We start from the raw sequence: 16,043 nt of genomic DNA on the forward strand, positions 1-16,043 counted from the left end.
ACTTTATTTTTTGGGGGGGAGGGGGTTCAGACATCTGCAGGAGGGACAACAAAGTACAAATTAATTACACTTTGAGTATTTAGCATTGTTTTGTGTATACTCTTAAATTCCATCATCACTGTACCTTATAGTTATGTAGCAGAACAATATTTGATTGTACTTTCAAATTGTTAAGGGGCCAATTGTCTTTAAAGAGTCCAACCCAGTTGAAAGGTCTGACTCATTTATGGTGCCTACAAACAAAATGTGGGAATATTGTTTTGTTCTTAAAAAACCTGATACTGTAGTATATTGCAATTGTTAGTGTGTTCTTTCAAATTGTAATAGATTTTTTTCACCCTGTTGAACTAATACGATTTGAAACGCAAACCTGAACATGAAACATGAATGAGAATTAAGTCAGACAGTGGCCTACATTTCAGTATTGAGTCGTGCATGACTTAGGACAGTATACTAGCTACATACTGTACAGCATGTTGGTTTATGCGATTTCTCTACCTGTATGAGCATCCAACGATCCATAACATGTATTAAATAAAATGTAGCTATTGGTCCCTCATAAGTCTCGCACAACAGACTCATAGACGTGTTTAACAGAGAACAGGCTCTAGCTAGTGATTCAACTCCAGCCAAGTTTCAATTTAGAGTCTTTTCATTACTTGCCAATATCATTTTTTTTCCTGCTAAGTGGGGTCATTGGCAGGTAGAGGGGGCTGTGCCATCGATCCAAAGACAATGGAAGCAATGTGGGAACACAGGAAGATTATTTTTTACAGTTTTTTTATTAAATGCAAGGCACTTGATAAAAAAAATATTGTATTGCACAAAATAGCCACTCTGAAATATACAACCCAGTTTTTACATCATTTGGGGGAGGGGTTAACGGCACAGCCATTTTGAACCCGTCTGCAGTGCATCCTGGGACAATGGAACGGTTCAAATGGTAGACAAGGTAGTTCAATGAAAGTGCTTCAGCAAAATATGTTTCTTTTATATAGAAAAATACTGACTAAAGAGGTTGTTCATAAAAAGTACCAATGACGACAACAAAAAATCACTTGAGTGTATTTACAACAACATGTAAAAACAGTTCTTTCTTTAAATAAGCACTGACCATTTTTGGTTGTTATATATTCACACTCCCCCCCCCATTCAAACTCCTGTAGTTAAGAACCCCTAGGTGTTAATAAGAGCACTGATGCTGTCTGTGTGGTGTGCCTCTCTCCATGCCTGTGCCCCTGTTCCCTGCCGAATTTGAGTAGTCCCCCTTCACAGCTCCTCGTGTCTGGCCTTGTCAGAGTCCTCCTCCACCTTCAGCTTCAGCTCCTCAGCCACAATCTTGCCATCTCTGTTGCGGTCCTGGTTGTTGAACATGTCCTTGATGATGCCCTCTGCATCCATACCAGGCCTCAGACGACCTTTACCCTCTGCCACCTGGATCATTATGAACTCTGAGAACTAGAGAGGATGAAGTAGTGTAGTGAGAGGAGGAGAGAGATGAGACAGTGTATTCAGTTCAAGAGTAATGGAAACTGAGGAGGTATCTTTCAGTTATGACTCCATTTGTTGCCCTAGTGGAGTTAAGTGCTTTACTTGGCTATTGGCTGAATGAATGGGTGAACCCTTATTTTCGATAGTACACTTGACTTGATAATACTAGTCTGTGTGGCCACTGGTCAGTGTTAGCTTACCTCCGTCAGAGGCACCTCTCCATCCTTGTTCAGGTCCATGGCAGGGAACAGGGGGTCAGGGCTGTCTCCCAGCCACACGAACATGTAGCCGTCAGGCACCCCCTTCTGCAGCTCCAGCAGCTCCAGCTCAAAGTACAGCACTGCACTGCTGGGCACACCTTTGGCTACAGAGCCACAGAGGTGAGGGAGAGCATGAGAGAGACAAAGGAAAAACAGATGCAGGGTATTTCCTTCTCATAAGTTTCACATTACAGTGACTCTAGTGGGCTGGTTCACCTACCTCCATTTTCACCGTGTCCCAGGTGGGGTGGGACGATCACTACCCTCTTCTCCCCCACACACATGCCCCTCAGGCCCTCGTCCAAACCCTCAATCACTTTATTGGCCCCCAGGGTGGTCATGGGGGGTTTTTCATAATGGTCCCTGCAAGTATAGACAAGAATAGCCGTCCTATACACTTGACAGTTTTGACAGTTTCACAACATAAGTAGGATGTAACCATAAATATTCTCTCCATATGTTTTGTTTCATATGTTTTGTTTTATCTCGAAACTAAATGAAAAAGTCCTACATGGTCTGAGAGTCATAAAAGTGTTCGTATTAAGTGTAAATGAAATAAATCAGTCAGACAAGAAGCCAGCAGTGATGATTACATGACTAGACCAGGCGCTTGCAGTGTAGCGGTGCGGAGGACAGGGGGCGCTCACGAGGAGTAGAGAAGGGTGCCGTCCATCAGGGAGCAGTTATAACGGTACTGAATCAAGTCATCAACTGCGCTGGTGATATTGCATTCCTGGGCCCGGGTAATCTTGATCTCAACTGGATCCTTTGGGTTGTGGAAGTCGATGACGTGGATGTCAAAGACCAGCACAGCTGAGCCAGGAATGATGTCTCCTATTGTGGGGAAGGGAAACAGATTAGGCTGTTTTAAATACGAGCAAGGACAAGAAAAGCATTTTTGCAAGTTATATTCTTCTCAAAAGATATTCTTTTTATTTCAGAAAACTATGCTTGTCTTGAGCATCAGACTAGTGTGAACTCCTTGCTACTCTCCCCCACCCCCGAGCCTTCAAATATTTCGACTGCATGACATCTACGAGATTTTAGAGCGAGGCTGTCCTGCTAACTAAAGTTAGTAGAGCTGTTCAGACCTGCAGTTACTTCTGACAGGCTGCAGGAAGCAGCAACCACCTTCATGGTGGGAGTCACTTTTCATGACCAATCATGAATATTTTCTTGACACATGTAGGCTACCTGAATAAGGAAAAGCCCAATATGCCACAATGTGTAGACTGTGGTAGGATATAAATCATTATGGTATTTGAGAGATCTATTGAATACACTCACCGAGCATCATTAGGAACACCTGTACACCTTCTCATGGTGGAGGTGGTGTAATGGTGTGGGGAATGTTTTCGTGGCAAACTTTGGGCCCGTTAATACCAATCAATCATTACTTGACTGCCACAGCCTATTTGAGTATTGTTTTCCTCACCTGTGTCCACTGCCAAACCACTGCCTCGCCTCGCTTTGCCTTAATTCTAGTTGGGTTCAATCTTGAACTCAAACAAGCCAATGACTCACCTGTTCCCTTCTCTCCATATGCCATGTGAGGGGGGAGGATGACTCTCCTCTTCTCCCCAGTACACAACCCTTGGAGGGCCTTGTCCATTCCTGTGATCACGTAGCCCATGCCAATGTAGGTGTTGTAGGTGCTGTTACGATCATAGCTGCAGAAAAGGGAGGGAGCATTATAAAAATGCGGAGGTCCATTTAACTTGCCATGACATGACATATTATAAATGTCCAAAATATTACTTTACATAAGAACATCACCACATGTGGTGATTTAATATGTAGACATATACATGTCTATTGTTTACCTAGAATCAAAGGCAGAGCCGTCCTGGAAGGTGCCATTGTAGTGGTAGCGGATGTAGTCGCCCACCACAGTCTTGCGGGTGCAGGCCTCAGGCAGTTCCTTGACCTCAACAATCAGGTCATCCGCAGGGTTGAACAGGTCCACCATCAGGATCTCAAACACTAGGGTAGCTTGGGATGGAATTTGAGTGCCTGAAAGAGGAGAGAGTGGGTTTACATCTGTGTGCCCATCTATGAGGTTATATAGCATGAAGTAAAATATGTAATGGTAGATTAATGAAAATAATAAACAACTATAAAATGGACACTTATTCTTCGAGTGCTTTTTTATTGGTATTAGAAACAGTGGTTACCGTAGCCCTTCTCCTCATAGGCCAGGAAGGGTGGGATGATGACAGTCCTCCTCTCACCCACGCACATGCCCAGTAGACCCTCGTCCATGCCCTTGATGAGGTAGCCCTGTCCCACATAGGTGTCATAGGTCAAGTTCCTGGCATAGCTGAATGAGACACAAACAGAATTGTTAAAAAAAATAAAACTCCTCTTGCCCACCATTGCATGGCATAGTGTTTCAGAAAAGTAGCCCACCTGGAGTCAAAGAGTGTGCCGTTCAGCAGTGTGCCGTTGTAATGGTAGCGGACGAAGTCAGTGGCCACAACTGTACGCTTGCAGCTCTCAGGCTTGCTTAGGGTGCGTGTCTGAATCTTGTCTTCCAGATTCCAGATGTCAAGAAGGATCATATCGAACACCAGCACTGTTTCAGGGGGGATGACATCACCTTCGAGAGAGAGAAAGAGGGGGTGGTGATGGGTTGGGGTGGGTGGGCGGGCGGGCGGGTGGGTGCAGGTGTTGACTAATAATGGAACACTTTGTGTTAGAGTTGCCTCTGTGTTATGTCAGTTGAAGCTTTAATCTGAGAATATAACCATTTTTGATGGTCTGCACAACTAAGGGGAAATCTATCAAATTCATTAATGAACCGGCACAATCAGGCTCAAGAGATATTCACTGTCTTCTGGTATTTTTTCCAATAATAACTGATTGTAGAATGTGATGTGACTAGTACCTGCTCCTAGGCTTCCGTAGGCAAGGTGTGGTGGGACAGTCACCTTCCTGCGCTCGTTGACACACATGCCTTGGACTCCCCTGTCCATGCCGGTAATGAGTCTGCTATGTCCCACCTGTCCAATGAAAGGAACACCACGCTCATGACTGCAGGGGGAAGGGCAGAAGAGAATGAATAGACATTCCTCAAGAGATTACCTTTTTACTATGCCTATAAGCTATTATCATTTTAAAGCAAATCGTAGTCTAAAGTAAGCCATCCCTGTCTGATCAATCCTATCTGAATTGTTGGTATGTGATATCAGACAGGTCGACTGATTCAGCCTGAAATAAAAAAAAAAATGTTTTTCATAAAATGTTGAACTTTGACTGAGTTATTTAGCTCACGTTGTTACTGAGTGATGTCGTAGTCCTAACAGCTATCCTTTACCCTTTAGAAGGACTATAGTTCTTACTAGTGCATTAAACCGTCCATAATGCCACATAGCAGAATTTTCGTTCAATGGCGTAGCACTTTAAAATTAAAGGATGTGCATCACTGTAGCCTATGCACGCGCACGAAACATTAACACTGTATCTCTTGGATACAAATTTGCGAAATTAGAGATTAAGGGGGTTGCAAAGTTCCGTGAGCCACCGACACGTACGCAAAAGTTGCACAGGCCTATTTCAAACGCAGTGTGCGGTGATCTAAAATCTAAAATGTCCTCCCAACAATTTGCTTCGCATTATAATACAAAATTCGTTTATGCGGCCCTCTCACACAAAACGGTATGCACAGAATTTGCTTTAGATGTTTTTCGTTTGCAAAAATGTCTTACCTTGAATCAAATTGCTTTCCATCCGTGAAGGTACCGGTATAATGATAACGAACGAAATCTCCAGTTTGCACTTCTCTGGGACAAACTCTTGGAATGTCATACCGATCAATAACGACGTCCTCTAACGGGCCAGGGTTACAGCTCACAAATGCCGTGACACAAAGCAAAACTAAGGCAAATATGGACTCCATTATTAAACTTAACTGTCCTTTTGTGTGGCGTTAGGAGTTTTTCTGAAACATGAGAAACTGCTGCGAATACTTGCGGGACTCCTTCCTTGACTGCAGTGAATTGATGCAAGGAGAGAAGTGGGGACGGAGCTTCTGCTTTTCAGTAGGGGGAGGTGTGGCCCCATTTCCCCCCCCTCCCTTTTTTGAGGAATTCTGTAAACGTGTAAAGTAGCCCTCGGCCATATATTTTGATTTGGAGCGAAAGCTAAAATAACTGGATAAAGCATAACCATAGCGTTTTAAACTTAGGCTACTCATTCCATATTTTCAACGCCTTGGATTATCATATCTCTAGCGCCTATATTTGTCAGCACAGCAGTGGTTGATTACCTGAACTGAACTGAATGGGACTGCCCGATGAATGGGCTATTAGGCCTTATAACGTGGAGCGCACATCTGGATTTATCGAAAGAAAGGCCTAATTCTGTTTGAGTTTTGTCTCAGGGTCCTAAACTCCAGCATATACACCAAACATACTCTCAGATTAAATATTACGTTTTCTCTCAACATATTCAAAAGCAAATCCATTACAAGTCTCAAGTGTTGCTTTAATTAGGCCTATATAACCTAAAGAAAAGTAATTCCAATAGCCCCTCTCAATGTGCATCGCATAGAAATTTCATGTCTCAACATGTCTTTTTCCCTTGGAAAGTTGATTGATTCAAAACGTTTGTATAACAACCAAAATAAGTTATAAACTTTATGCAACAGCACGAATAAATATTGTGGTTAAATGTTGTTTTCTGTAACTAACCTATGAAAGATATTGTCTCAATTATATTTAGGGCATTATGACCCAGGGGGTAGCCTACATCTCAAAATCCCTGCCTTCGACGCACTCCCTGCAGAACTCCTGAGGAAGTCAGATCTTTCTGTCCCCTCCTCTCCGCCTGTCCCGCTGGCCAATGCTCCGTACGTGCAGACAGACATGACCATTCACTGAAGAAAACACTGGATAATCCACCGAAATAGTGTTCGGTTGCAGGACCAGAGAAGACAATAGTGAGGTATTATGGCCCCTAAAAAAGTTAAAGGGAGCTGGCTTTCCCTATTTCTGAGTATAGTTTTGATCGCCCCAGTTCTGGTCGAAGCCCAGTATGAGAAATATAGCTTTATGAGTTTCCCTCAAAATGATCTTATGCCACTTGAGTCTGCTTATGGACACGCTGTGGACCAGTACTCCGCGCAGAACTGGAAAGACAGCATCAGATACCTGGAATTGAGTTTGCGTATTCACCGGCTCCTGAAAGACAGCGAGGCATTTTGCAGCCTAAACTGTAGTACTGTCAGCCGGGACAATGATACTCTCTTCGCCGACAGCAGCCTCCGCATCATGCGGCATTTCTTACTCCGAGCTTCGTGTCTAAAAAAGTGCAAGGCAAACTTCCCAGTATTTACAGTAGCTTATCCAAAGAGAGGCATTCTGGAAGGATTCGAGAAGAGGGTACCCTACCGGTACATACAATATGCATACTACCAGGTGAGATCAAAAGGGTTGAGGTAAGTAAATAATTTTGGGAGGCGCTTCTCAGGCTACCTAACGGGAAAGGCCTAGTTGTCCTATTTTGCCTTTAATAATACTTGTCATAAGCTTATGCCACCAATCAGTGTCGGCCTGGGCCAAACTATAATTACTAATTTATTGATGTGGTATTGTTCATTATTACTCTTGAACTAATAGCAATTTAGTGTAATGATTAGACGTTCATCTAATTTGACAGAAACCCCTCGGAGGCTTTCACGTGTTTTAACAGAGAGGACTAATATGGCCTACTTTCTGACATTGGAATCTCAATGACATTTAAACCAATTTTGCTTAGACCTGTTGGGGGATTTAAATGTCGGCAATGGTTCCACCTCTTGTTCAAAATGAAGTGGACTGCAGTAGCTCGTTTCCATGAGCAAGGCTACATACAGCCCGAGCACGTCCTGGGGAAATATTTGTTCAACAAAATGACATTTTTCCACGACTTTCTTCAGCCCCCCAGTTGAAAATGCTGCAAACTCAACAGATGCCACGTCTCTCAACCTGCGCACCATTAAACACTTAAATACACTGCCCGAAGAATGGCCCTATAGTTTTTTTTATTTTTATCAAACACTAGCATATTATATGGAAGAATATACAACGCAATGACACAGGGTTTAAATCAAACGTTCTTCTGGCAAAATGAAAATGATGCATGCATACGTGCATTATTGCTGATGCGTAAAACGTTTGCGTATTTCTTTTTCTCGGTGTATGACTATGATGAGGCTTTCTTCAGGTAATTCCATTCTTTCCTCAGAGAACATCTCGGCCAGTCACCTATGGATGCTACTGAACCATCATCTGTCCTCTAGCATAGCTAGACATTCCAATTGGTCTGCCAAGCGCATCCGTCAAACCGGTGATTTTATGGCTCTGTTAAGTGCATCTTTCATAACCCTTGAGAAAACAAGAATAACGTTGAGAAATCCGAATATGGCCACTATTTTATTCTATGACAAAAGACAGGATTTGTTACAGAGCTTGTTATTGTTTAGTACACTAAACCCATATTGTGTCAATAACTGAAGCACATCTGTTTGGTGATCTAATGGGTTAGAGATCATATTCATCTAAAGGTAATCCTGGCGAGAAGCTTTTATGAGGCAATTTAGTTACTGTAGAGCCAGAGATGGCTCATGAGATCCAAACCAAGCCAAACCAAACCACAGGCCTATCAGACCAAGTCCCTATACTATAAGACCCATGACAATAATTGTAATGGTCTCTATTCTGTTTGCCTCAGCTGAACAACGTAGCGAAGGCAGTGTCAGCAGCCTACACATTCCTCCAGAAGAACCCAGAAGACCCCCTCATATCTAAAAACATGGAATACTACAAGACCCTGTTTGACTTGGAGGAGTACCTCATCGACCACGAGGAGCGGCCCTACGAGGTCAGTATGAGATCAGCTCACAACTAGACATAATACAGATAAATTGTCACACAAGTACAACTGAAAACTGTTATTGACTGTTACGGATTGCATTGTCAATTTTAAATGTCTGGAAATGACACAATGACTCGTGTTAAATATAAACACGTCTATAAAAAATGTTTTGGTTGTTCTTCAGCTGTGTGTTACATCTTCCCCCTTAGTGCTACATGTTTCCCCAGACTTCCAAGTCTACGTCCAAGGTCCCTCCAGTCCCAGTTTAGTGTTCTAACACTGTACTGTCCATGCTGTTCTCCAGGGTGTGTTTCTGAAGGCAGTGAAGCTGTATAACTCTGGAGACTTTAGCAGCAGTGCGCGGAACATGGAGCAGGCCACCACTGAATACTTCTCAATGTACGACTCCTGTTTAGCAGGCTGTGAGGGGTCATATGAGATCACAGAGTTCAAAGAATTCTATCCTACCCTTGCAGGTGAGTGTCTCTATTGATCATCCCTATCTAGAGTTCCGAGACATAGTAGGAGAATCAGCCTTTGCTGTATGTAATCTCTCTCTCTCTCTCTCTCTCTCTCTCTCTCAGATCTCTACATAGAGGTGTTGAAGTGTAAGGTGAAGTGTGAGACAACCCTGATGCCGAACGTTGGGGGTTTCTTCGTGGAGAAGTTTGTGGCCACTATGTACCACTACCTCCAGTTTGCCTACTATAAATGTACGCACCAGTGATTTGCCTTCATATCTCATCATAAATAAAGCTCCAAAATGAACTGTGGTGAAAAAATATAAAATGCATTTCAAGTTCGTAATAACTTTGTTATTACCCAGCTCCATGTGTTATTACTTAGTAATTACATGACTTTCATAGCTGTTATACTGTAGCTGAATGAGCCGTCCTCCCTTTGCAGTGAACGATGTGAGGAAGGCAGCTCCATGTGCAGCCAGCTACATGCTGTTTGATGCCAACGACCAGGTGATGCAGCAGAACATGGTTTACTACCGCTTCTACCGTGAGCAGTGGGGTCTGGAGGAGAACCACTTCCTGCCTCGCCCGGTGAGTGCACATGTCCCAGCATACATATGTACCCCCAACAAGTCATTTCTGATTAGTATTAGGACCCATTTAGGATTATACATAGTCTACCCTTAATGCTACCCTTAATCTTGAGCTTAATCCCCCCAAAATACTTATTTCAAATTGGTGGGTAACAACTGAGAACTGTTTAGGAAACGCTATTGTTTTCAGACTAAAATGTGCCATATAGCCCAGGCAACGAAACTTAAGCAGGAAAGCTTTAGTATGAAGTTCCTTTGCGTGAACACCAACACTGTGGCAATTGAATTCTCATTTATGCCTGTAAAAAGGCCTAGATCCTGTAATTGTTACTCATGCTACCAATCTACTATAGCGTTTGCAGCAGCGACCGAATCACATTAAACAAAACCAACAAAGCACCCAGAGACACACTGCCAGTTCTTAAAACTACCACCATTTCACATGAACTTGGTGGTGCAGTAAACTGTTTGAGGCATGTTAAGTGGAGGGCAAGAGGGCAGTAAAACTACAGGAAACAACACAGATCTGTTGTTTAGGAGAGTGCCATGAACCATCTGGGACTGCAGCTTTGTTTTCTCACTTTGTTGTTGAGTCAAGGCATGACAAACTGTCACGTTTGTTTCCCAGGAGGCTCTGAGGTACTATAACCAAACAACGAAGCAGAAGGAGATGCTGGAGTTTGCACTGAACTATCTCCAGACAGACGATGAGGTAAGGCTCGTCCTCAGAGGGGTGGAGGTGGAGGGAGAAACAAACGAAACATGGTTTTATGAGCAGCACAGACTCTGGACAGAACTATCTAGCTCAACACAAAAAATGGCTTGGCTGGTTTCTGCTCTACTTAAAGGGCTCGTTTCCCAGGCACAGATTAAGCCTAATTCTAGACTAAAATGCATCTTCAATGGAGATTTTCTGTTGACAATGTTATTTAGTCAACAACTAGACTGAATCTCTGTCTTGGAAACTGGCCATCAATGTTAAGAGAACACGTTTTTTGTACTTATAATTTAATAATTTAATTAATTTAATTTAATTTAATTATAATTTGTTTCTATGTCTACCGATTCAACCTCATGAAAAGAGGAGTGGGATGACTTCCACTCAACCACAGTATTTACTCTGGAGAAATGTGTATTCTGGCTACAGAGGAACTGTGAGGGGGCCACTGCAGACAGAGTTGAATGGATATGAGTAGGAGGAGGGTCAGTAGCTAGAAGAGAGAGATAGGGAGAGGGAGGGGCACTCTGTTTTCCACCAGATGAGTGTGGTATGTAGCTGGGAGGTGTTGGCCACTGAGGCCCTGCCACATGCGTTTAACTGAGGTCGGCCACTCCCTGCTAACCACATGGACAAGACCTGAAAGGGGGAGGAGGACAGACAGAGAGGTAGAGAGAGTGAGTGAGAGAGAGAGAAAGTGAGAGAGAGAGAAAATTACAGCATGCCCAATTGAAAGATTTATTGGGGAAGAGAGAGAGAGAAGTATACAGTAAGTGACAGAAAAGAGACAAAGAGACAAGACACAGTGATCTTCTTTAAGCTTACTCTTTTAACCCTATCTCTGTAGGAGAACTAGTTTCTCAGAGGAACTGAGTTTTGTGTTCCTTGGCAGGATGTGGTGAGCCCAGAGGAGGTGTCAGTCGGCCACTCAGCCCCTCCTGATGCTGAGTTTGAGGGGATTGGTGACTATGAGGAGTCCTTTGTCGCAGAATGGTGGCAGGAACCCAAAACCAAGGGGGACACTGGGGAGCCTGCTGCCTAACCCCAACTCCCTCCCTTCCCCCAACATCACCCCCCCAAAACAGAACACTACTTCATCCCCCTCTCTTCACAGGAAAACATAGCAAAGAATGAGGACAATCTACTGTACAGAGACAGACCCTCCCCATCCAGGTCTGCCAACAAACCATAGCACAAGACAACCAAAATATACAATTACATTACTGGAACATAGAATGGCCGTTTCATCTGTGAAATAAGGAAAGGTGTGTTATAATTATTAATGTGACTATTATTGTGCCACTTGTTAAATTTATATGATGATTGAGACGCCTTTGTGCCTTAGCCCTGACAGAGGGGCATTGAACTTTTTTACTTCAATTTCTAGGATGTTGTGTTGAATGGTGCCCCATTTGAGGTGTCTGTTTCGGGTTCAGCAAGAGGAAAACAATCCACATATTTATTGTCAAGTAAACAACTGATGCAAATGTGGAATAAAGTGACATATTCTTTTAGTATACCTTTGTTCTCGCATCTGATTTCTTAAAAATAATCAAAAATAATAACTATTAGGTAATATTTTTAGTAATATTATATAACCCCTCTTGATATCCAGTTCAGATGTAGCAGCACTGGCATCACAGTAAAAGAACCTTTTCTAAACATACGTTCCTGTCAGTTGAGGGACTCCATTTGGTAGGAGTGATGCCATGTCGGAAAGCAATGACGCATACACATGGTAGGGGACACGGAGGAGAAATGTTGATTTCACTTTTAGATTTTATTTTTTATAACCCTTTTTTTATTCATCTACAGGGCTAAGTTAATTCATTTCAATTATTTGTTAATTCAAAAAGATTGTGTTTAAAAATACGGGGTAAGATGCTTGTCTTTTTCTTTACTTCCTGAATTCAAAATGAGAGCAAAATGACCATCATCTAACAGATTGTATTTGATACCAACTCTGTACATATTGTAAGAACAATAGTGCATCTGCCATAGTGCAATACTCAACTGAATCAAACTCTTAATACATCCGTTCCAAACTGGATTTCTCCCAAACCCCAACCTAAACCCCTCTAATCTCATGTACAGTGTGAACCTCAGGATCATTACAAAGTCACTGAGCTAAAGCATATACCCAGGGCTCAAGGGCTATCAACAAATGTACAATATTTAAATGACATTTCGATAGATAGCTGGAATGATAGAGAGATGGCCAGATGGCTAGCAGTAGCTTACTAGCCACTGTGCCAGACAGACAGACAGACAGACAGACAGACAGACAGAGATAGAGTAAATGAGAGGTTTAAAGCTGTATGGCAAGAGACAGAAGATGCTTTGTTGAAACAGATAAAAGTCATTAATATTGACATTGCATTTAAAACAATTTCATTCAGTGTATTCAACATTCAATATCTTGCACATATATACAAATTGGTGTGCATATGTATGTATGTGAACACATACTATAGACTAGTGCTTATTTTATCTTGTTGTTACATTACATTTTTTTGATAATGTGCTGCCTTTCAGTGCCATGACTCCAGAGCACAGAGACAGGTAACAGAAAGAGAAATATTTCTAGAAGTAAAAACCTAGTAAGTAAAATCTAGGTACCCGTGTTGGCAGGAGTGTCAGGGTGAGCATGGACACATCTGCCCCAAACACAAGTGTACATTGTCATTAATTCTGTCTCAAAAAAACGCTCTCTCTCAGGCACACACGCGCACACGCACACGCACACACACACACACACACACACACACACACACACACACACACACACACACACACACTCTTTTAACCTCCTCTAACATACAAACTTTGGGCCTCTTAAGAAGGTGGTGAATACACAAACAGACAGGCTTTGTTAACACTAGGTGTGAAATGTATGTTTCTACACTAGGTCTGTGGTTGAAAACACTAAGTTGCGGTCTCTGCTACTTCAAAGATCTGTTTTCAAATATGATCCCAAAACCATGGTTCCCCTGCTTACATAAACACTGCTGGGGGGACAGACAGAATACCTCAAAAAATTCAAACTAATAGTTACAATAAACACATTATACCCTCAGATTAGCCTAGGGTCGGTTTTTATGTCATATTCATTCTTATATTAAGTTATTCTTCATACTTTCTTTGGAAAACGTTCTGTAAACAACAAGTCCAATGCAGGATTCCTCTCCGATCACTTCCATGTTCCATGTTACTGTCTTCTGAATAGGTTGTCATCCAGTCCGAGACGAGACTCCACAAGGCCTCCCTGAGGGGGACAGTTCAGCTAACTGTGGCCTCAGCATCTCTCCCCCCTGAACCAAGAGTGCTTGTTCACATTGTTTTTGCTTTGTGTTTCCATAGTATTGTCTCATGTGTTGAATAGTCTAACAGATGGTCAGTCTGTGCCAGTCAACTATGGACTCAAATGATGGCCTGATCAGTTTGTACTCAGGCAGGCAGGCGACATCTCTAGTTGAATTGGTCCACCGTTGATATGTTCTTCATTTTAGACTGTCCAAAGAGGAATGAAAGGAAGACCCTGATGCCCCTCAAGGGGCCGCCACCTTCTCATTCTGGGAGTGGCTATGACACAGTCCTGAGTGGCAGGCTGGCAGCGACCACAGGGCTGGTAAGCAATGGTGGGAGGTGCTCTAGAAACCCAGAGGGGGCAGGGCCAGACAGACAAGAAGTTGACAGGAGAGGGTTTGTCATCGGAATAGGTTTGGAGAGATTCAGGGCAGACTTGGAAGACTTTTTATTTTTTTCCCTCTTCTCCAATGTGGAAACAATAGTGCAAGGAAGACAGGAACAGACAGACATGAAGAAAGACAGACGAGACAGACACCTTATCCTCCACCAGATCTGTAAGGAAATAAAGGACAGAGTGTGAGAAAGTAAATCATTGTGAGGAAGAAGATAGAGAAAGGTATGGCTAGGGATGAATGTACTGTAGGGCTGGATGTGGGGAGGGATGAGACAGAATATGTTGTAAACTCAGTGGAAAGTGGAAATGAAACTACAGACTAGAGGCCATGAGGTGGATTGAGATGGAAGTGCATTCTGTGAGGAGGAGCTATGAGATGGAGCTGATGCTTAAGTGTTTTCAGGGACAATAGACCATAAAATAAGGTTAGAGAGCAAATCATGTATGGACAGCACTCCAGTTGATAAGCTGTAAATCAGCACTTCAATCGATACACTTTAAATCAGCAATCCAATTGATACCCTTTAAATCATAATTTTAATGTATGTGTATTACATTTATGATTTAAGGCTTATCAATTGCTGTCCACTGTAGAGTGCTCAAATACTCTATTTGCTCTGATATTCTACGAGGATTCATCACCCGAACAGTACTTTTGAATAAGATTTGAGTGAGCACATTGTTTCATAAGGTCAGAGAGACCAGTTGTGGGATGAAGTCAGTTGTGGGATGATGTCTGAGGCCATGCTGGTGATGGATGAGAGTCACCCCAGAATCGCAGGGGCTTGGTCATACCTTCCTCTTCGGATGTTCCTTCATCCAGGAAGAATCAGGAAAAGAGACATGAGGAGAGGAGACATGTGTCAAGTGACAGCAGGAAAAAAATACAGCTTGACAACAGTAGAAACAATGAGTTTTTGAATTATTATAAAATCATGGTATAAAGCCCATCAAAAGTCATGTATGATTTAAATGTTCTACCACTGCTCAAGCAAAGACAACCGGACATCCAGTTTGCAGATTGTTAATCAATACCATAATTCAGAATGTAATAACAATTATCATAGACAATAATGTCTTTTACATTTTGTAAATACTATTAGGTCTAATCAATGTTCCATTCCTGCATATCTATTGACAAGACCTGATTGGGCTTTATACAGTAACATGAAATGTTGCCATAAGTAATTACAACAGCATTTCAATCATTTTCTTTCATCTTTGATCTAGTGGTACTGTGCTGATATGCAATCATAGCAGCATCCAATCAGAGAAAGAAAACATATCAATCAATCATTAATCAATCAATCAATCGATCAATTGATCAATCTATGATATTACTGCTGCTTATTGGCTTAAGTATTAATTATGCAAAAGTGTGGTAGCACCACATGCTGCAGGTCTAGCTCATGGCACCAACAGTCTCCCTCCCAACAGTCTCCCTCCCAAGAGTCTCCCTCCCCCTCCATAGCAATCATAACCTATGAAGTCCAATGGGTCCAATCAGGTTCAGACAGACCTACTGCTATGCCCAGTCTTCACCCTGGGGAACCACCTGGTCACAGCTCATGCAAATATGCACAGACATTTACCCCTGTCCCTAAAAGGATTCTACATGATTTCCCTCACATAAATAATAGTTACTTTGACTACTGACCAAATCAGTAAGTGGAAGAGTATAGAAAGTACTAAAGGGTAAAAAGCAAGCAAATGGAATTTGATAACTCCAGAGAAGGCAAACATAAACATTTTGTAATAATTAATTTCAAGTAAGAGGGACATCTACTAGTAATCCTTTTAGGTCAGAGTCTAGGAGTAAACATTAGCAGGCATGCACAGCTGAGGCTCTGCAGAGAAAGCCAGTGCAGGAAGGGCACTTGTACTGTTCAGGGTACGCTAATCACTTAGCAGTTGAGATAACCCACTACAACTAGAGTTGTACTAGAACTACAGTACTAGGAG

The 16,043-nt window shown here is 42.4% G+C and overlaps 2 protein-coding genes across 2 annotated transcripts; one reads left to right on the forward strand and one right to left on the reverse strand.

Moving 5' to 3' along the window:
- Positions 1–789: 789 nt before the first annotated feature.
- Positions 790–5,745, reverse strand: LOC310809168 (peptidyl-prolyl cis-trans isomerase FKBP10-like). Its single transcript, XM_083676354.1, has 10 exons — positions 5,459–5,745; positions 4,639–4,784; positions 4,161–4,350; positions 3,926–4,071; positions 3,575–3,764; positions 3,276–3,421; positions 2,399–2,585; positions 1,972–2,114; positions 1,692–1,855; positions 790–1,458 (listed from the first exon to the last, which is right to left on the reverse strand). The coding sequence occupies exons 1-10, from the start codon at positions 5,647–5,649 to the stop codon at positions 1,270–1,272; spliced, it is 1,692 nt and encodes a 563-aa protein (XP_083532480.1). The 5' UTR covers positions 5,650–5,745; the 3' UTR covers positions 790–1,269.
- An 883-nt stretch (positions 5,746–6,628) lies between these two features.
- On the forward strand, positions 6,629–11,893 carry p3h4 (prolyl 3-hydroxylase family member 4 (inactive)). Its single transcript, XM_083676679.1, has 7 exons — positions 6,629–7,168; positions 8,463–8,612; positions 8,911–9,082; positions 9,191–9,319; positions 9,513–9,658; positions 10,289–10,372; positions 11,271–11,893. The coding sequence occupies exons 1-7, from the start codon at positions 6,701–6,703 to the stop codon at positions 11,418–11,420; spliced, it is 1,299 nt and encodes a 432-aa protein (XP_083532805.1). The 5' UTR covers positions 6,629–6,700; the 3' UTR covers positions 11,421–11,893.
- Positions 11,894–16,043: the final 4,150 nt, after the last annotated feature.

The sequence above is a fragment of the Argentina silus genome, assembly GCF_951799395.1.
Source record: "Argentina silus genome assembly, chromosome: 9".
NCBI lineage: Eukaryota > Metazoa > Chordata > Actinopteri > Argentiniformes > Argentinidae > Argentina > Argentina silus.

Bases quoted from the DNA above. Each gene is read 5' to 3' on its own strand.
- LOC310809168 (XM_083676354.1), bottom strand. From the start codon at position 5,649: ATGGAGTCCATATTTGCCTTAGTTTTGCTTTGTGTCACGGCATTTGTG. The intron at 3,422-3,574 runs GTAAACAATAGA...CCTTTTCTGCAG, and splicing joins GGCTCTGCCTTTGATTCTAG to CTATGATCGTAACAGCACCT. The intron at 2,115-2,398 runs GTGAGCGCCCCC...CTATACTTGCAG, and splicing joins GGCACCCTTCTCTACTCCTC to GGACCATTATGAAAAACCCC.
- p3h4 (XM_083676679.1), top strand. From the start codon at position 6,701: ATGGCCCCTAAAAAAGTTAAAGGGAGCTGGCTTTCCCTATTTCTGAGT. The intron at 9,083-9,190 runs GTGAGTGTCTCT...TCTCTCTCTCAG, and splicing joins ATTCTATCCTACCCTTGCAG to ATCTCTACATAGAGGTGTTG. The intron at 10,373-11,270 runs GTAAGGCTCGTC...GTTCCTTGGCAG, and splicing joins ATCTCCAGACAGACGATGAG to GATGTGGTGAGCCCAGAGGA.